At 43.5% G+C, this 21,897-nt stretch overlaps 1 protein-coding gene across 2 annotated transcripts; it reads right to left on the reverse strand.

Moving 5' to 3' along the window:
• Positions 1–2,556: 2,556 nt before the first annotated feature.
• Positions 2,557–21,566, reverse strand: tmem128 (transmembrane protein 128). Of its 2 annotated transcripts, none has more exons than XM_055644671.1 (5): positions 21,410–21,565; positions 18,358–18,499; positions 14,245–14,406; positions 4,998–5,107; positions 2,557–2,826 (listed from the first exon to the last, which is right to left on the reverse strand). In XM_055644671.1, the coding sequence occupies exons 1-4, from the start codon at positions 21,501–21,503 to the stop codon at positions 5,008–5,010; spliced, it is 498 nt and encodes a 165-aa protein (XP_055500646.1). In that variant the 5' UTR covers positions 21,504–21,565; the 3' UTR covers positions 2,557–2,826; positions 4,998–5,007. The 2 variants fall into 2 exon arrangements, with proteins under 2 accessions (XP_055500646.1, XP_055500654.1); XM_055644679.1 differs by lacking the exon at positions 2,557–2,826 and adding an exon at positions 2,839–3,312 and having other exon boundaries at positions 21,410–21,566.
• Positions 21,567–21,897: the final 331 nt, after the last annotated feature.

The following is a 21,897-nucleotide window of genomic DNA, read 5'->3' on the forward strand; positions in this document are numbered from 1 at the left end:
AAAGGGTCTCGACCTGAAACATCACGCATTCCTTCTCCCCAGAGATGTTGCCTGTCCGGCTGAGTTACTCCAGCATTTTGTGTCAGGTTTGTAGATTAGTTGGCTTTGGTAAAATTGTCCCTAGTGTGTAGGATAGTGTTAGTGTATGGGGTGTTTGCTGGTTGGCCAAAGGGCCTGTTTTCGTACTGGATGTCGAAAGTCTAAGAAATATTCTGAAGGAGAGGATTAATAATCACTTGGTATGCACTAATCGGAGACGGGGCAGATCTTATTGAATTTGAACAATTTGAAGTAGTGAAGCGTTTTGATGAGGGTGGAGCAAGAGCTTGAATTCAATGGTGTGATCCCATGAAAAATGGAGCAAGCTGGCAATAGGAAACAGAAAGTGATTGTAGAGTGTTTTTACAATTGGATGCTGAGAGGGTCATACGTGATAGGAGTAGAATTAGGACATTCGGCCCATCAAGTCTACTCTGCCATTCAATCATGGCTGATCTATCTCTCCTGCCTTCTCCCCATAACCTCTGATACCCGTACTAAACAAGAATCTATCTTCCTCTGCCTTAAATATATCCACTGATTTTGCCGTCACAGCCTTCTGTGGCAAATAATTCCACTCCAGATTCTTCCTACATTCAAAGATCTGCATGTTTGTAGGCTAATTCTTACACTAAACGTTATTCCCTTTATCATGTGTCTGTGCACTGTGAATGGCTCGATTGTAATCATGTATTGTCTTTCCGAAGACTGGTTAGCACGCAACAAAAGCTTTTCACTGTACCTCGGAACGCGTGACAATACACTGAACATACAATACATTGGCTGCTATTAATTGTCCCTCGTGTGTAGGATAGAATTAGTGTACCGGTAATTGTTGATCGGCGTGGTGGGACAAATGGACTGTTTCCACGCTGTGTCTCTAAACTAAACGTGTGACAAGTACAGAAAACTAATTATAGTGGAGACTCACCAAGTGTACAAAATGTAGAGAAACACTTCAAAAGAAAGAGAGGTCATCAACAATTGGTAAAAGGGCTGAAAAATGGCAGGTGAAGTTTAATCCAGGTAAATGAATAGAGATGTATTTTGGGAACAATATTGAGGAAAGGACGTGCACCATAAATGGTAGGATCTTAGGAATTATTGAGGAATAACGGGACCCAAGAAAACCTCCCTAGATCCTCGAAAGTGGCAACACAGGTCACTAACCTGGTTAAGAAGGCATACTAGAGAGTGGAAGGTACACAAAAAAGCTGGAGAACGAAACGTTGCCTATTTCCTTCGCTCCATAGATGCTGCTGCACCCGCTGAGTTTCTCCAGCTTTTTTGTGTACCTTCGATTCTCCAGCATCTGCAGTTCCTTCTTAAATACTAGAGAGTGGTCTTGATTATTCAGATTTTACTCCAACTGCTTGAAATTTTGGTCAAAATGTAGCTGAAATACTGCACGCAGTTCTGGTCACCAATAGGATGTGATAACACTGAAGAATGTAGAGATTTACCATGCGGTTGCCTGGGATGGATCAATTCATTTAAGAGCTATGGACTAGCTATGTCTGTTCTCTCCAGAGGCGAGGCAATTAAGAGGGGCGATGATTTAAGGTATGTAAAATTGAGTGGTATAACAGGGTATACTGCAAGAAGCTTTTCTCCATTTCAGATCAAACTAGAGGATGCAGATTTAGGGTAAAAGAGAAGAGTTAGAAGGGATACGAGGAAGACCTTCACCCTGAGGGTGGCAATTATGTGGAATGACATGCCTGAGGGAGTAGTTGAAGCTGGGTCATTGGCAGATTTTTAGTATGCCTAGATAAACAAAGAGAGGCATGATCAAGTTATGCCGTGCCATTCTGACTTTAGATTCAAATACCCAGTCAGAAATAGACCCACTATTGACATTAGCTCAAAAGTACATTTCTTGTCAGCTGCCCATTAAACACATTGAACTGCAGAATACTTTTATTTGCCAGTTAGCTTCTGTAATACAAGACGTTATTTATGTTACTGCAAAGATGTTTGAAAAGAGTACTGATATTCAAAGTTGGTTGAACTAATGTGTAAGAAGGAACTGCAGATGCTGGTTTAAACTGAAGATAAGACACAAAATGCTGGAGAAACTCAGCGGGACAGGCAGCATCTCTGGAGAGAAGGAATGGGTGACGTTTTGGGTCGAGACCCTTCTTCAGACCAATGCTTGGATACAGATTATCATAAGTACAAGAGATCTGGCTGTTAAGCAGTGTTTTTACACCATGAAGATCTATCACTGTTGGATACATGAATTGTATCTCTCCTTTGGGAGAAATAGAATTCTTAAATACAAGATTCAAGGTATTTAAATAATGAGCACACAGCATTACCGTTATTTACTATAAGTGCATTTATTTATTTGGCCACAATATGCAAAAACGCGCAAAGAAAAAATGGCCATTGAAGGCAGTCGTTGATTTTTTAAACTTGCGGAATGTACAATTAATAACCCTGTTTTAAATGAGAAAGTGTAATTTCATTTACTTTGTGCATACGATCCAGAGGTATTAAATAGAGAGTTAGAAATGCTTTGTAAATTGAAAGCTTTATTACAATAGTACTCAAACACACAATAGAAACAAATAGAGTTTGTGGAATTAACTCGAGTTACTACAATCTCATGATGCATTGAAAACATCTTCAAATTGTAGAGAATTAAAAAAAAAGTTAGGCAACACACAATAGAAGCACAGATTTTCTCTGCCATTTTGTTTCCTTCCAAGTTGGTACAGCATTTCCGAAGGGACAACTTTAAAACCCGGTTCTTTATTTACAAACAGCCTTGGATGCATTAATCTACAAAAATAAAGAACAGATACAAAGTACTCAGTGGTTAATGAAAAGGGCATTTGAGGAACAGTGTTATCAGGTTACATTTCTTCATGTTTTGGATTGCCATTATTAAAAGGAGTGTACAATGAAAGTAGTGAACAAGTAAGATAATGGCCCATTTAGATCTTATGACAATGGCCGACAAAGATACTTGCAAATTTCCGTTGCTGCCTAACCCTTAATTTTTGGAAGATCCACAGTTGTGTTTGAAGACATCTGTTCATGGTTTTGCCAATTTTATTAAATTCTTTAATTATACTATTTACAGTGATACATAGTGATATTCTTTAGCTTTTATCAAAATAGTCTTGTTGCACAAACCAAATTATAGATCAAGATAAAATAACCACTTGAACATAATTTATCTTAATGCAAGTGAAATTCAGTGAACTTGGCAACCTCAGTTTCATGAAAGACTATCTTTATTTGCAGGATAGACCAAACTGAGCTCTGAAATGAGAGAAAATGAAAAATACTTAATGATATAATTATGACCTACATGTATATTTGAAATACCTACCCATTATATAACTGGACAATCATAGTGCCTATGCTAGGACTATAATTACATTTATTTTCTCTACTCTTACTTAAATGAGAATGTAAAACTGTTCACTGATCGATTATATTTGAAAGGTTACCTTCTAATTTAGAAAAGTTAATAATGGTTATGGACATATAAAGCAAATCAGAAGCAGAGTTGATGAAACACTTAAGAGTTAAAACATCTGATGATCATGATCAATTTTTTGCACTTCCTGGGGATGAGATGAGAGAGCCGTAAATGGCACACGGACTGGTGGTCTGCTCTTGTACTCTAAGCAGCTAATTATTTGGACAATCAACAGATCTACTCTTGCTAGATGCAAGAATTGACAAAGTGGAAATATGACCAGTAATTAAATAACAGGCAAAAAGATGCATATGGCACACAAAATTCAAGATACTGATAAATTTATTTTTTGAAATAGGAAAGGCTTGTTTAGAAGAATTTTTTAGCAGATTAAATTTAATTGCCTTGTAGTCCTACAAGCTACCTAATTCATTGATGTTTTATTTTAAGCTAGGATAGGAATGTCAGAAGATGTGGACAATTAATTTAATTTCAATCGGGGAAGTTAGAAATAAACTGCAAAGGATTGAAATTAAAACCAATATATTTCATTTAAAACATAAAAATGTAATCAATACAGCACTCAATGATCTTTAGAAAATGTTCCAGTAGGCAAGTAAGCTTTATTGGATTCCAAAACCATTCTTTAATTAACCCAAATGGATGCTTTTATCTATAAATATTTCTAGGTATTAAAACGTGCCTACGATTAAGAAGTATTCATTCATCAATGGACTCTGGCCATCAAACTATTCAATTATCCGGCATTTAATTGTTTCCCATCCTTGCCTCTCAGTCAATAGATTTGCCCTCTCCAGCTGTGATTACTGCCAGGGAACTAAAGCAAGAGCCATGGATGTCTGAAGTAAATCCCCATCTACCTAGACCCCAAATACCGGGAACAAATGCAGTACCATCCTTGGAGGACCTCATTGAAACAAACAGAAATGAAAAGTTACACAAAAAAGCTGGAGAAACTCAGCGGGTGCAGCAGCATCTATGGAGCGAAGGAAATAGGCAACGTTTCGGGCAGAATAATGAAAGGCTTGGATAGAGTGGATGTGGAAAGGATGTTTCCATTAGTAGGAGAGTCTAGGACTGGAGGTGATAGCGTCAGAATTAAAGGATGTTCTTTTAGGAAGGAGATGAGGGGAAATGTCTTCAGTCAGAGGGTGGTGAATCTGTGGAAATCTTTACCACAGAAGGCTGTAGAGGCCAAGTCAGTGGATATTTTTAAGGCAGAGATAAGATAGATTTTTGATTAGTACAGGTGTCAGAAGTTATGGGGAGAAGGCAGGAGAATGGGGTTTGGAGGGAGAGATAGATTGTCTATGATTGAATGGCGGAGTAGACTTGATGGGACGAATGGCCTAATCCTACTCCTATCACATATGACCTTACCACAAATGAGATTCAGTATCAATAGTTGCATCAGTTTTCAAACTTATAAAAACAAAAAATCTAGTGCTAAAACGTATCAATAAATATAAAACGGTCAGAATTAGTAATATTAGAATCTTACCTGCAGATCATTACCCCAGAAGTGATACAAACATTACAACACCCATAAATTGAGTGAAAAGAACAAAAGGAGTAAAGAAAGACCACACTGGCCACAGCGCAATGTTGAAGCTGTAAAAATAAAACATACTTTCAGAAAATAGTTTGTAGATTTGCTGAGTGTCCAAATTGTGTGAACATAATCTCATTTCAGTCCTTGAATGTATTTGCAGTTTAAATCCATGGTATGTTAAGACAGGTAGAATAGATTGAAAAACTAATACAGAATTAAACCATATTCAATCCAAGATCACGCATCTATGTAACAATTTGCATTTCAGACTGGGGTATAGTATGGCTAGTCCAATGACAAAATGTTAAAAAAAGCATACAACCATATGATATTCTTGCAAATTATTTTTGATATGGGGAAAAACTGCTCACTTAAGAGTAATTCGTGCCAGAAATATATACCCACCAAATCTCACATGATTTGATATCAAAATTAGCCAAGTTTCGATGATTTGTTACATTTGGTTGTATTTTTAATTTGATAACAATTATTGGTGCCCTCTTTACTTTGTTATCATAACATACAGTGCCCTCCATAATGTTTGGGACAATGGCCCATCATTTATTTATTTGCCTCTACTCCACAATGTGAGATTTGTAATAGAAAAAAATCACATGTGTTTAAAGTGCACATTGTCAGATTTTAATAAAGACCATTTTATACATTTTGGTTCCAGCATGTAGAAATTACAACTGTGTTTATAAAGAGTCCCCCCATTTCAGGGCACCATAATGTTTGGGACACATGGCTTCACAGCTGTTTGCAATTGCTCAGGTGTGTTTAATTGCCCCCTTCATGCAGGTATAAGACAGCTCTCAGCATCTAGTCTTTCCTCCAGTCTTTCCATCACCTTTGGAAACTTTTATTGCTGTTTATCAACATGAGGACCAAAGTTGTGCCAATGAAAGTCAAAGAAACTATTATGAGACTGTGAAACAAGTATTAAACTGTTAGAGACATCAGCCAAAACTTAGGCTTACCAAAATTAACTGTCTGAAACATCATTAAGAAGAAAGAGAGCACTGGTGAGCTTAAGGGCCTGTCCGACTTGGCCGTCATATGTAACATAGGTCGACGTGTCGTGACGCTTGGGGTGCGCGTGGGTGACGCACGCATTGCGCATGGTGAGGCGTGGAATCGCATGCGGTGGCACGCGGTATCGAGCGGAGTTCCAGGATTTCATAGTGTAACGAAATCCTCACGCGCCACCTACGTGACTATCGCGTACGCAAGCTGACGCATTGGCGTCGCGTCCTGACGTCTATCGTGTATCGTGTGGCGACGCATGGTTACGCCACCGTGCGTCGACGTCCATAACCATGCGTCGCCGCGCGCCGCAGGGTATTCTAATGATGTCACGCGCACCAGACGGCTGTGCTAACGCGTGATATGCGAGCGACGTCGCGCATCACGATTCATCGAGCTATTTTACATATGACGAGCAAATGAGGAGCAAATGACGGCCAAGTCGGACAGGCCCTTTACTAATCGCAAAGGGACAGGCAGGCCAAGGAAGACCTCCACAGCTGATGACAGAAGAATTATAGACAATAGGTGCAGGAGTAGGCCATTCGGCCCTTCGAGCTAGCACCGCCATTCAATGTGATCATGGCTGATCATTCCCAATCAGTACCCCGTTCCTGCCTTTTCCCCATATCCCCTGACTCCGCTATTTTCAAGAGCCCTATTCAGCTCTCTCATGAAAGCATCCAGAGAACCTGCCTCCACCGCCCCCTGAGGCAGAGAATTCCACACACTCACAACTGTCTGTGAGAAAAAGTGTTTCCTCGTCTCCGTTCTAAATGGTTTACTCCTTATTCTTAAACTGTGGCCCCTGGTTCTGGACTCCCCCAACATCTGGAACATGTTTCCTGCCTCCAGCGTGTCCAAGCCCTTATCAATCTTATACGTTTCAATAAGATACCCTCTCATCCTTCTAAATTCCAGAGTGTACAAGCCCAGCTGCTTCATTCTCTCAGCATATGACAGTCCCGCCATCCCGGGAATTAACCTTGTAAACCTACGCTGCACTCCCTCAATAGCAAGAATGTCCTTCCTTAAATTAGGGGACCAAAACTGCACACAATACTCCAGGTGTGGTCTCACTAGGGCTCTGTACAACTGCAGAAGGACCTCTTTGTTCCTATACTCAACTCCTCTTGTTATAAAGGTCAACATGCCATTTGCTTTCATCACTGCCTGCTGTACCTGCATGCTTACTTTCATAGACTGATGTACAAGGACCCCCAGATCCCGCTGTACTTTCCCTTTTCCCAACTTGACGCCATTTAGATAGTAATCTGCCTTCCTGTTTTTGCTACCAAAGTGGACAACCTCACATTTATCCGCATTAAACTTCATCTGCCATGCATCTGCCCACTCCCCCAACCTGTGCAAGTCACCCTACATTCTCATTGCATCCTCCTCACAGTTCACTGCCACCCAGCTTCACTGCCACCGAGTGCGCGATTTTGGTGCGTTTGAGGGGGGCAGGGTTAAAACGGGGTTTTTTCCCCGACCTGGTCCTGATTTATATTTGTTGGAGTGCAAGATTTTGCTAAAGAATCGTTCCTACGGCCAATCTGTGTGTTTTTAAAAAAAAATTCACCCGACAAGTTAATCGCTGGAATGATTTTAAAAGCAGCTTCTGAAAACGTCAATGTCGACAACTGGGACGGATTTTATGGAGGATCAGGTAAAAGAAAGTAGTTTATTTTTATGTATAAAAGTGTTTCTTAAGATGTATTTAATTCACATTTTAAGTTGCGAAACGGTGATTACCCTCCCCCCCCTCCAAGAACCGGCAGTGTATTTTCTGCAGATATGGGGGTATAAATTCACCGCTTCTGAACGTTCCAAATGGTCCCATTCCAGAAAATTACACTCGCAAGCTGATTTAAATGGCCATTAATTTACAGGTATTAAACATTAAATTCCTTCCATTTGGCCTATAAACCCATGACAATGAGATTTAAAAATTATGTTATATTCTGAATTCTTGTGTGAATGTTATTTGGACACTTAGGCTATTTAAAAATGTTAATCTATTCTTAAGAAATGGATAGATGTTTAGATCTAGTAATTGAATTTTGTAATTAGCTATAATTAGGTAACTAACTAACTATATGCTTTAATTTCAAGTCATCTAAGTAAGATTGTTTCATATTTGTTTCAGAATGCTTCAATCTATAATAACTGAAAATTTCTTTCAGTTCTCTTAAATTTTAAGAAAGTTATCGGCCTTTAAATGTTCTCGATCACAGCTTTTGTGTTAAGTCAATGAAAAAGCAATAGGGAACAAGATGCCAATTTCCGAGTATGAAAATGGCCATAACCTTTTTAATACTGAAGATATGAAAGTGAATTAGGTGTCAAATTAAACTTCTTTTTATGCTTTATCTGATGGGATAAATTAAAGACTTGATTTTTAAAATCTCAACATTTTGCTACAATACACAATAGGATTTAACATAAACATCCCCCACAGCGAAATCAACGTTTCCCACTGTGAGGGAAGGCAATAAAGTTCAGTCATCTTCCTCTTTGTTCACCCGTGGTCGGGGCCTTTCAGCTCTCCGCAGTTGCCGCTACGGACGGCCCAATGTTCAGGCCCTCTCGCGGGATGATCAGAGCTCCGGCGTCGGAACGGCAGAACACTCTCAGCGGCTTGGAGCTTCCGAATCGGCCACTTCTTACCATATGCCGCGGCTCCCAAAGTCCACAGGCCGAGCTGGGCGGAGATGCAACGCTGGTAACCCTCGCCAAAGGATCCCAGGACTCCGCGATGTTCGAATCAGCGCCGCCCGGGGCTAGAAGCTCCGTGAACCACAGCTCCACGGTGTTAAACAGCAGGCCCAACACTCCAGAGCTCCACACGGCGATTCCCGGTAAGGCATTGTCCCGCTCCGCGATGGAGTTCAGTGCTGCACCGTTGCTGAAGCTCTGGCCGGTCTCCGGTAGGAAAGGTTGGTACCAATCCAGATGGTAGGCCTAGGGGGGACGGAAGATGCGACTCGGAGAAAAGACACATCTCCGACCAGGGAGTGACTGAGAAAACGGATTCCCCTCTTCCTCCCCCCCCATGTAAGAAAGACTAAGAAACCTTATAAAACATTTGTTTAAGAAGGAACTGCAGATGCTGGAAAATCGAAGGTAGACAAAAGTGTTGGAGCATGCTGCTGCACCCGCTGAATTTCTCCAGCACTTTTGTCAACCTTATAAAACATACTTTTAACACACTAAAAAATAACAAAAGGGTGAAATGACGGACAGACTGCTGGCGAGGCTGCCATGTGCACATCCTCTCTGCTCAAGTTCAAATGCCTCAAAACTCATTGGCCGGCAGTTCATTCTACAGCAAGACAATGATCGCAAACATACTGCTAAAGCAACAAAGGAATTTTTCAAAGCTAAAAAATGGTCAATTCTTGAGGGGCCAAGTGATTCACCTGATCTGAACCCAATTGAGCATGCCTTTTATATGCTGAAGAGAAAACTGAAGGGGACTAGCCCCCAAAACAAGCATTAGCTAAAGATGGCTGCAATACAGGCCTGGCAGAGCATCACCAGAGAAGACACCCAGCAACTGGTGATGTCCATGAATCACAGACTTCAAGCAGTCATTGGATGCAAAGGATATGCAACAGAATACTAAACATGGCAACTTTCATTTCCTTGACATTGCTGTGTCCCAAACATTATGGTGCCCTGAAATGGGGGGGGATGGGACTATGTATAAACACTGCTGTCATTTCTACATGGTGAAACCAAAATGTATTAAAATGGCCTTTAATAAAATGTGCACTTTATCCACATGTGATTTTTTCTATTACAAATCTCAAATTGTGGAGTACAGAGGCAAATAAATAAATGATGGGTCTTTGCCCCAAACATTATGGAGGGCACTGTGCATTGCAAATAAAATGTACCTTAGTAATGAGATTGCATAACTCCCTCCAACTGGAAAAGGAAATGATATTCTCCAGGATTCATTTCTAGAATCTGTGCTATTTCTGATATCCATTGATTTGAATTTTGAAGCAGAATTTTGTAATCTGCAAGTAACATGAAACTGAGAACAGTGATAGAATTGAAAATATAAAAAGTCTGGCAGTCTGGGTTAACACACAAAACTCAACAAATTGTCAGAGGTTTACACACTTCCCTCAAAATAATCATGATAAACAATGAAATGAGAAAGGAATTATAAATCAGATAAGTGTGGAGCTGTTGCAATTGAAAGGTCAAATGCAAGAAGAAAGCATGCAACAAATGAAAGGACCCTTGGGAGCATTAATGTACAGAAGGATTTTGGGGGTGCAAGTGCATAGCTCGCTAGAAGTGGCAACACAAGCGGATAGGGTGGTAATGAAATAATCCAGCAAGCATGACTTCATCAGTCATAGCATTGAGAATAAAAGATAGGAAGTCATGTTGCAGCTGGATAAATCCATCTCACACGCATATTGTGCTTATCTCTGGCCTTTGTTCCAACCATCTGCTTGTCAGAATATCCACCTTGCTTATCAGGCTATGAGCCCCCTCCTCAGCATTTTACTGCCCATTGTTCAGTCCCTACAAAATAAGATTGTGGACTTGAGGGCAAGAGAGATTTACCACAGGGACATTGGGGAATGCTGTGCACGGTTTAGCAGAGATGTGGCTCACCCCCAGCCTGAAGGTTACACGACCCATCGCATGGACTGAACTGCATCATTGGAAAAAGGAAAAGGTGGCAGTGACAACTGTTTCATGGTACACTCTTTGTGGTGCACAGATGTAGCAGTCTTTCCAACGCCTGCTCCCCACAACTTGAAGATCTAGCAGTGAATTACAATTCCTTCCACCAACCCAACCTCCCCCCCGGGAAATTAACTTCCGTACTTCCGCATCCCCCTAAAGGCAGACGTTCAGCTAGCATGGAGGAGTTGCATGTCATGATCACAAACACCAATGGCATATCCTGAGAGTTGTGAATCTGTGGAATTCTGCCACTGAAGGCAATGGATGCCAATTCACTGGATGTTTTCAAGAGAGAGTTAGGTATAGCTCTTTGGGCTCAAGGAATATGGTGAGAAAGCAGGAACGGGGTACTGATTTAGGATGATCAGCCATGATCATTTTGACTGGTGGTGCCGGTTTGAAGGACCAAATGGTCTATTTTCTATGTTTCCATGTCCATCTCTCCCCATAACAGCCTCTGAACTAGTCAGTTCCGAACTACCACCATCAAAGATCCCGAACACTTTGGCAAATGGCAGCACCTAGCTGAGTTCCATCCACATGCATATAGACAGTGACTGAAGAGCACAGCTCCAGCAATGAGGATTGCACCAAAGTTGGAGAGGAGAGGCAGAGGAATTACTTCACGGTTGCTTGCTAATGTTTAAGCACTTAGCAAAGGACTTAAATAAATATAGTTGTTACTAATTTCGTAAGGAAATGTATGGAGGAGCGCACATCAATCAAGACCATCTGAATGTTCCTTAACCAGAAGCCTTAAATGAACCAGGAGTATTGCAATCTACTGAGGACCAGCACTAGCTCAAGTGACAGCAATGCATCACTCCCAGGAGAGACCCTGGTGCAGCCTGTTTATGGTGGAGGAGGGGAACCCCGTTGAATGAAGAGACCCTGGTGGATCTCAGGACTTACAGAAAGTAGGGTGTTCCCAGGGAAATCGTTACGAAGGTACAAGATCCCTACCGGCTCTAAAAGGACATGAATAATTCTGGAGCCAAAGAAGAGTGGGTTTAGGTTTATTGTCATGTGTAACTAGGTACAGTGAAAAGCTTTGTTTTCCATCCTATCCGACATGATCATACAGCGTATAAATATAATCAGGTCAACCTCTAGTACAAGAGATAGAGCAAAGGGGAAGATAGAGTGCAGAATAGTTCTCAGCATTGTGGAGCATCAGTTCCATAAACAAATTATATGTTCACAATGGGATAGAGGCGAATCGGACAGACCGCAGCTCATGGAAGTACCGTTCAGGAGCTTGATAACAGAGGGGAAGAAGCTGTCCTGAGTAAGATGGCACGCCTCAATGACTACTGACTGGTGGCACTAATCACAATGGTGATGATGTGGTATGAGAATTGGTTACGACTTCTACCTTAATAAAGACCAGGACACACTACCAGACTCCACACCAGTCTGAAGAAGGGTTTCGAACCGAAATGTCATTTATTCCTTTTCTCCAGCGATGCTGCCTGACCCGCTAAGTTACCCTAGTAATTTGTGTCTAACTCAACACCACCCAATTTATCAAACTCAGAACCGGGTCTCTGCTCATCCCTGTGCCGTTGGATCCTCGACTTCCTATTCGGCAGACCATAATCAGTATGAATTGGCAACGCTTTCTCCTTGATAACCTCCAGCACAGGAGCACCACCACAAGGCTGTGTGCCCAGTCCCCTGCTCTACTCTCTCTTCACCAATGATTCAACTGCTGTTGGATGAATAACGGGGAACAACGAGTCAGGGTACAGGGGAGAGATTGATAATATGATAGAAGGATGCCAGAACAAGAATAAGGTCATAAGTAATAGGAGCAGAATTAGGCCATTCGGCCCATCAAGTCTATCCCGCCATTCAATCATAGCTGAGCATCTCTCCCTCTTAATCCCATTCTCCTGCCCATAACCCCTGACACGCATACTAATCAAGAATCATTCTATCTCTGCCTTAAAAATATCCATTGACTTGGACTGCACAACCTTCTGTGGCAAAGAATTCCACAGATTCACCACCCTGTGACTAAAGAAATTCCTTCTCATGTTCCTAATAGAACGTCCTTTAATTCTGAGGCTATGACCTCTAGCCCTAGACTCTCCCACTAATGGAAATATCCTCTCCATTTCCATTCTATCCAAACCTTTCACTAATTGGTATGTTTCACTAAGGTTCCCCCCTCAATAAAGTTCTCCACATTAGCAAAAGTTGATAATTGTTGACTTCAAGAAGGGAAATCCAGGGATTCATGAACCTGTCTTCATCGACAGGACGATGGTGGGGAGAGTTAACAAAGTCAATTTCCTGGGCTTGCACATTTCTGGAGATATCTTTTTGGCCTAACACAAAATAAGCTCAACAACACCTTTACCTCCTTCAAAGAATGAGGAGATTCTGTATGTTGCAAATATTCTATCAAACTTCTACAGGTATACAGTGGAGAGCAAACTGGCTAGTTTCATAGTTTTTTTCGGTAATTCGAACGTCCAGGAACAAAAGAGGCTACATAAAGTGGTGGCATTGCCCGGTTCATCACAGGTACTGCTGACCTGCCCACCATCGAAGGGATTTATAGAAGGCAAGGCTGCAAACAGGAAGTCAATATCAAAGACACACTCCACCCTGGCCACACTCTCATTTCGCTACCAGCATCGGGAAAAAGGTACAGGAGCCTAAAAACCATGACCACCGGGTTCAAGAACAGCTTCGAATTCATCATGCTTTTGAACTGCACAACACTAACCACTACTTCAGCAACGTTGATATCCGATGGATTTTGATTGTTTTTTGATAGGACTATAGCCTTTGGTTTTGCGTTATTATGGTCACCTTGTATTACCAGGCAGAAAAGCTTTCAATACCATTTAAATTGCATAAACAAAATAACATTACAAGATTTTTTTTGAACAATACAAAGTACTGGATTACTCTAATAACAGTAAAGCATCAGTTGTATGCTGGAATAGCAGATAAATGACTGCAGTTCTGCATCATTACTCAAGAGATCAGAGTTTGGCCTCCGTATTAGTTAGGGGAATTTAATTTCTATCTGGAATTTAAAATAGTAGGCTTATTTACCAGTCCTTCAAGGAAGCAGACCTGGTCAATATATGACATCAATGTACTTCACGGCAAATAGAGTTGGACAATAATTACCAATAACATCTAAATCTTGAGAATGAAGGCAGTATTCTAGTTTAGAAACAGCAAAATCATATTTCTCTTGTCACCCAAACTGCAACAAACAAAAAGGCACCAAGAAAACCTGAACCGCAAGGATCATATCTATATTGTAATTGAATTATTCCACTCAGATTAACACTTGTGAAATGGGATTTGGATCACAAAACAAAATACCTGTGTCCCCCCCCCCCCCTTCCAACTTCCCTACGTTGCCAAATTGCAACAACTTAATTTTGGCACAGATATTTATTGCAAATCAAACTAACTCAAAACTTACCACACTGTTGCAGCAATAAAAGCAGCTGTAGCTGAAGGAACCAGTGTTGGATTATACTGTTCATATTCTTTGATTTCTTTGTACCACTCCAGGTAAAATATGCAGTAGATCGCAATGAGCAAGCTAATTATCAGTAGTGAACTGCCCAAAAGGAACCACCGACTGTTTTAGAAACAAAGAAACAGATGTTTAATTTTTTTTTAAATAAATACAATTCATTGCATGCTAATCGCTCGTGATAATTTTTCATCACCAGATCTCTTCATGTCCCACCTGCTCCATATCCTCCTTTTCCACTAATTTCTACCAATTTTCAACATTAAGATGCTGCAATAAACATCTCTAGCCTTAACAATTCCAGATTCAGAAATGTCAGCTTTTTGCACACAATAATGTTCACCCTCAATCAAGGTGATTTATTTTATTCACTTGTATCCACACCACAACAACTACTGATTTGTGAAAACATAGCAGATTAATCCTGAAACCATGCAGAATTGACCTATTCAGTTGGTGCACCCAACGATAATCTGACTGAACTAGACGTAAACCACCTCTATTGTCCATAACACTCCTTTATTTCAATAAAATATTATGTTGGAACGATTAGGATCAAGTAGCAATCTTAGAGGACAATCAGTTTGGTCTTTAGAGAGGAAATACGATCTGGCCAATTTGAGTGAGTTTTTTGTGAACTAAGGAGATTGAAGACAAGGTGGCAATGCTTCAACACTATCTACATGGACTAGTGTGGCATTTGACCAAGGAAGCAAGGTAGGAAGTGATGAGCCTGACTGCAGTCCCTCAAAGGTAGACACAAAATGCTGGAGTAACTCAGCGGGTCAGGCAGCATCTCTGGAGAGAAGGAATGGGTGACGTTTCGGATCTCGACTCGAGTCACCCATTCTTTCTCTCCAGAGATGCTGCCTGATTTTGTGCCTACCTTCGATTTTACCAGCATCTGCAGTTCTTTCTTACTGCACTCCCTCAATGCTGCCTAGGTGTTTATGCTCATCTCTAAAGTGGAACTTGAGACTAGGCACAGCGAATGTTGGTGAGATGAGCATGACAATGAACGCCAGCTTACGATGTAACAAAAATTTTAAATGGATCAAAACATATAGAATTAAACAATTGGAGTGGCAATCAATCCACACCTGCCAATCCCCTAACTTTGCTGATTGGAAGTCAGCTTGCTGTTTGTGACATATAATAACAACTTGAATGTTGCAGGTAACTAACAGTTGATGGGTGTTGTGGATTGAGAGATAGGTTGTTTAAGAACAAGCAGCAGACAGATCAGTTGGAAACTTGGGTGGAGCATTGTGAGATGGAATTTAATTTTGTCTTGCGAGATTTATTTTTGGAAGTCAAATGGGGCTAAGACATTTACAGTAAATGGTATTGCAGAAAGGAATGTGAAGCAGAAATATCTTGGGGTTCAAGACTATAATTCCCTGAAAATTGCAACATTAGTGTCTAGGGTGATGAAGGCAAGATATGGAATGCTTGCCCTCGTAGTTCAGAGCAAAAAGAAAACAAGAGTTCGGACATTATGCTGCAACTTTAGAAAACGCAGGCAGGGCTACACTTGCAAGACTGTGCGCAGCTCTGGTCACCACTCCATGAGAAAGACATGATTGCACTGAAATGCAGAGGAAATTCACTGGAATGTTGCGTGAATGGGTGAAATTGGATAGGCTGGTTTATTTTCCCTGGAGTGAAAGAAACTGAGAGAAGTATGTAAGATTATGAGGGGCATGGAAAAGGAAGATAGACAAAATTATTTTCCTATCTTGGGGCATCAATTTCAAGAGGGCAGAGCTTTAAGATAAGTGGTAATACTTTTAAAGGGAATGCAGGGGATCTGTTTTTTGGTTTTACACAAAGTAGTTGGTATCTGGAATGCACTGCCAGAAAAGATGGCAGCAGAATCAGATACAATTACTGCACTCAAATAGGCAAGCCATTGAAGGATACATTCCTAATGCAAGCAAATGGGGATTAGTATAAATGGCAAAAAAAACGTCAACACATGCATGGTGAGCCAAATGACCCATTGCTGAGCTGCACAACACTCAGTCAGCTCATTTGTACCAAGTTTCTGCAAAAGTAACAAGATATTTTTTTGGGGATAAATAATTTGATGTGTCAAATCAGCTAAGATATTAGGGATCATTTTCTTGGTTTTCTTCAAAATAATGATGGAGGATATTCCATATCAATGTAAGAATACAAGCAAAACTGAAATGGCTCATCTAAAGGCACCAGCCCTCAATGTTGTGCTGGTACACCTACCTAAGTGTTTAAGTACAGCTCTAAAGTGGGAATTGAGACAAGACACAGCAAATGTTGGAGATCAGCGTGACAATGAACGACAGCTTACAATATAACAAAAACTAAAAATGGATCAAAAAATATAGAATTAAATTTAATTGAAGTGGCAATCAATCCACACCTGCCAATACCCTAACTTCTAAGCATTAATTTCAGATCTCAAAATAAAATTCAACACCTCACTCAAATCTAGATAGTAGTGACTCTACAGAGCACAGGTCCATTATAACTGGCATCAAGTGAAAGGCCTGATTCACCCGCACCCCCCTACAAAAAGAAATGTCGCAAGCAGGATAGCACAGCGTTTGAGCTGGCTTTTTAAAAAGTTTAATATTGATGAATGCTACTGAATTGAAATGAATGCATTTGCTGAACTTGAGCCAAGTTTGATTAAAAGATCCAGGAGGATTCCAAAGGAAGAGAACCTCTTGCTTTGAAAATACTCTCTGGTGGTTCAATGTTTGCGCATTGCGTTGCTGGAATAAAATCCCAAGCTACCTGACCACTGGATGGAAGTGCGAAGAGTCCCACACACAACTGCAGGCGCTTGTCAGAATCATTTGGACAAGTATTCTTTATGGGAAACACTTTCAAAAACATGCCCATGCACATCCAGTGTATGATAATGGTTTTGTTCTTAAACAGATCATATAATGACTTCTAGCAGTACTATTATTACTCAGGCTGTGAAAGACAATATACGTTCAGAATATTTAATTGCCACATTCTTCTGCAAAGATGAAGACTTCACAAAGATTAAACAAACTAAAAAACACAGGAACAATTACATTTATTCTTCATATTCTCATGTCTTTAAAGCCTTCGAAGCTTTTATTAGATGCCTCAGCTTAAAATGAGTGGCTACTGTATAGTCTCAGCTGAGACTTAGCACATACAACATTTAGAACTTCCCAATCAATAATTAATAAACTTTTGGTAAAATAGATGAAATTTCAAATCTGTAGCTACATCCGAAATTATAACATTTACTGAAGTGGAAATAAAATAGATGGAGAAATGTATAGCCTAGATCCCCAAGTCCATTATTTCACACCAAGTTCAATACCAATCAACTACGCTATTGCTTAAAATTATCCTCTATGTGCCCAGTATTAGCAAAATCAAACTTGGTGACACTCCTGAAAAGGTATATTTTAATTTAGTTTTTAGATACAGCGCAGAAACAAGCCCTTCGGCCCACCGAGCCCATGCCAACCAACAATACCGGCACATTAACACTACCCTACACACACTTGGGACAATTTACAACGATACCTAGCCAATTCACCTACATCTTTGGAGTGTGGGAGGAAACTGATCTCAGGGAAAACCCACGCAGGTCATGGGAAGAATGTACAAACTCCATACAGACAAGCACCCGTAATCTGGATCAAACCTGGGTCTCTGGTGCAATAAAGTAGCAACTCTACTGCTGCCCCACCATGCCGCCCATTTTCTCAGAATCCCAACACAAATATTTTCTCCCATAACCCAAAGAAGAACTTGACTGCGCAATCCATTAAAGACCTGTGCAGAGATGGTGCTTCAAGTCACAAGATGACCCCTGCAGGAATGAACTAGCCTTTTAAATTCATAGTAATTCTCTTTTCAAGATTCAAGTATGAAGAACAGCTACTGGTCAAGGAAGTATTGGGCTACTAAGTGGCAGTCATCAGTCACAGAGGAAAGCAGAACATTAAAAAATAGAACTCAATTCTATATTTTGAATTTTTAAATTGAACAGGAATTCCAAAAGAAAATAAATAAATCATTTACCCTTCTATTCGATAATCTGTTTTAATTGTGGAAAAAAATTCAACATAATACGTCACTGCAATAGAAGATAAAATCCAAAATATGGAATGTATATTAAATCGAGGAAGTGGTTTTTCTTTCTTCCTTTCTTCATCTTCCAAATCTATTTATCAACAAAGGATATTGTTAAAAGCAGATTAATAGTACAGGGACAAAACACATTCATTTTCGAAGATAGAAACAAAATGCAGGAGTGACTCAGCGGGTCAGGCAGTATCTCTGGAGAAAATGAATAGGTGACATTTCTGGTCGAGTCCCTTCTTCAGACTCAGAACAGTCAGATGCTGAGTTATTCCAGCATTTTGCATCTGTGTTAGAATCAACTCTCATAGTAAAGGGCCTGTCCCACTTTGCATATTTTCGGCGACTGCGGGCATCAACTTGTACGACAATCTACTATAGGCTACGACACAGTTGACGTCAAGCTGCGACAATCTGTGTCAGCAGACATCACAATTTCCAGGACATCAACAGTGACAACATACGACAGCCTACGACCGCAGACATCAAACAGCGACAGCTGAAGTCAACACCTGCGACACGATATGGCAAGATACAACAGGCTGCGTCATTGTCTACGACATTTGAGGACAAAATGACGTGGGCCGTCGCAAAATGAATTAACAGAGGTCATGACCTTGCATCATCATGCGTCGCCGGGCGTCACCTGCAGGAAAGCCTACGTCAGCGTGCGACAGGGCGCACGACATAAGTCACGGAGGTCTCGCGGAAAGATTTTGAACATTCCAAAATCCAGTGGCGGCAAGGACACCACGCATCATTACATGCGTCACCCCATGTCACGCCGCGACCACCTTTTTTCAGGCTGTCGCCGGAAATGTCGACCAAGTGGGACAGGCTTTTTAAAGATCGCTATTTGACATAAAGACGCTAAACAATTTTTAATTGAAATCTTCTTAATTCACCACCCATGAAGTTGAGTACATTCAAGACAGAGAATAGAGATTTTAGATATCCAGGGAATCAAGATGTAATTGCAGGAAAATATTGAGGTAAAAGACCAGTTATCAACTTGACTGCACCCTCCCAAACTTCTATTTCTCATTGTCATAAGGCCAGGTATGGAAGATGGGACGAAGCAGAGAGCCAGGATCAGTGTCGGTAAGAACAGTAGATGGTATGGGATGAAGAGAAATGCCTGTGTAGTAGGGGGGTAATGAGCCAGTACCAGTCGAAGGGGTGCAGTACAGAGCATGGGGTTTGTGGAGAGTGGTGAACCAATGTCCGTGTGTGTGGAGGAAAGGAGAGCAAATATCAGTGTTGTGGAGGGAGGTGGTTGAGGGAGGATGAGAGAGAGGGATGGGGGTTAGGATGGGGAGGTGGGGAGGAGAGAGGGAGGGGGGGGGGGTGGGTGGATGAGGGGGGGGGGGGATGAGGGGAGAGAATGGGGTGAAGGGAGGATGAGAGGTGAAGGGAGGATTTAAGGGGGGGGGGGGGGGGGGGGGGGGGGGGAAAAGAGGGGGGATTGGGGGGTGATCAGCAAGCCAGGCCAATTCACTGGCGGTGGATTTAAGGGCGAGAGTGGCCTCCTCCTAGAGCTCTAGGGCCTAGTGGAATGAAGGATATGGGGGGGTGGCAGGCAGTGGGGAGAGGGAGAGGGGATGATCAGCCATGTCCACAAGAGAATGGGGGTGTGTGACTCAAGGGGGGGGGGGTGGGGAGGAGAGGGGGGGAATGAGGGTGGGGATGAGAGGGGTGGGGGGGACCTATTTTCTATGGGGGGGGTTCTAGGAGAGATGGGGGGGGATGAGAGGGGGGTGGGGATGAGAGGGGGGGGGGGGGATGAGAGGGGGGGTGGGGGATGAGGGGGGGATGAGGGGGGGGTGAGAGGAGGGGGGTGGGGAGGAGGGGGGGGTGGGGGTGGGGATGAGAGAGATGGGGGGGGGGATGAGAGGGGGGGGTGGGGATGAGAGGGGGGGGGGGGGGATGAGAGAGGGGGGGGGGGATGAGAGGGGGGGTGGGGGGGGATGAGAGGGGGGGGTGGGGATGAGAGAGGGGAGGGGGGGGGGGGGGGGGGGGGGATGAGAGGGGGGGGGGGGGGATGAGGGGGGGGGGGGATGAGAGGGGGTGGGGGATGAGAGGGGGGGGGGGTGGGATGAGGGGGGTGGGGATGGAGAGGGGGGGGGGATGAGAGAGGGGGGTGGGGATGAGGGAGGGGAGGGGGGGGATGAGAGAGGGGGGTGGGGATGGGTGGGGATGAGAGAGGGGGGGGGGGGGGGGGGTGGGGATGAGAGGGGGAGGGGGGGATGAGAGAGGGGGAGGTGGGGGGTGAGAGAGGGGGGGGGGGTGGGGATGAGAGGGGGGGGTGGGGATGAGGGGGGGGTGGGTGGGAGAGAGGGGGGGGGGGGGGATGAGAGAGGGGGGGGTGGAGAGAGAGGGGGGTGGGGGGGGGCTGAGAGAGGGGGTGGGGGGATGAGAGGGGGGGTGGGGAGGGGGGATGAGAGAGGGGGGTGGGGATGAGAGAGGGGGGGGGGGGAGAGAGGGGGGGAGAGGGGGGATGAGAGAGGGGGGGTGAGAGGGGGGGGGGGGATGGGGAAGAGAGGGGGGAGGTGGGGATGAGAGGGGGGGTGGGGATGAGAGAGGGGGGGGGGGGGGGGAGGAGGTGGGGATGAGAATGGGGGGACGTGGGGGAGAGAATGAGGGGAGTGGGGGAGGGGATGAGATAGAGGGGGATGTGGATGAGAGGGGGGGGGGGGGTTGAGGTTGTTGGGGGGGGGGTGGGTGGGGATGACGAGGGGGGGGGGAGAGTGGAGGGGGGGATGATGAGAGTGGAGGGGGAGAGGGAGGTGGATGAGAATGGGTGTGGGGGAGAATGAGGGGGCGTGGGGGGGGGTGATAGAGGAGGATGTGGGATGAGAGTGGGGGGGGAGGGTTTGAGGTTGTTGGGGGGGGGGGGGGGAGGTTGTTCGGGGGGAGGGAGACGAGGGGGGGGAGAGTGGGAAGCGGGGAGGGAAATCAGCGTCGTGCCACCCGTCGGGCCGGGCCCGCCCACCTTCGGGGATGAGCAGCGGCTCCGCGGCGGCGGCCGGCGACAACTCGTGACGGAAGCGGCTCCGCAGCCGCAGCAGCGCCTCGGCCTCCGCCATCTCGTCGCGTCACGACACGCGACGTCACCACGTCGGGACGCGGTGATGTCACGGAGGAGAGGGGGCGCCGTATGACCGCGTCGCGGCACGTCACCACGTCGAGGGGCGATGATGTCACGGAGGAGGGCGCCGTGGTGCGTGGTGTGCGTAGGATAGTATTAATATGCGCGGGTCGATGGTCCGCACGGACTGGGTGGGCCGAAGGGCCTGTTTCCACGTTGTAGCTCCAAACTCTAAAGTCATAATCATAATCACACTTTATTAGCCAAGTATGTTTTGAAACATACGAGGAATTTAATTTTCCACACAGTCATACCAATAAAAAGCAACAGAGCACACAAAATACATTTTAACATAAACATCCACCACAGGGACTCCTCCACATTCCTCACTG

The sequence above is a fragment of the Leucoraja erinacea genome, chromosome 1, assembly GCF_028641065.1.
Source record: "Leucoraja erinacea ecotype New England chromosome 1, Leri_hhj_1, whole genome shotgun sequence".
Lineage (NCBI taxonomy): Eukaryota > Metazoa > Chordata > Chondrichthyes > Rajiformes > Rajidae > Leucoraja > Leucoraja erinaceus.

Excerpts from the sequence above, each read along its gene's own strand:
- tmem128 (XM_055644671.1), bottom strand. The coding sequence starts at position 21,503 with ATGGCGGAGGCCGAGGCGCTGCTGCGGCTGCGGAGCCGCTTCCGTCAC. Across the intron at positions 14,407-18,357 it reads ACAGATTATCGAATAGAAGG|TCGGTGGTTCCTTTTGGGCA; the intron begins GTAAATGATTTA and ends TTTCTAAAACAG. Across the intron at positions 5,108-14,244 it reads TTTATTGCTGCAACAGTGTG|CTTCAACATTGCGCTGTGGC; the intron begins GTAAGTTTTGAG and ends TTATTTTTACAG.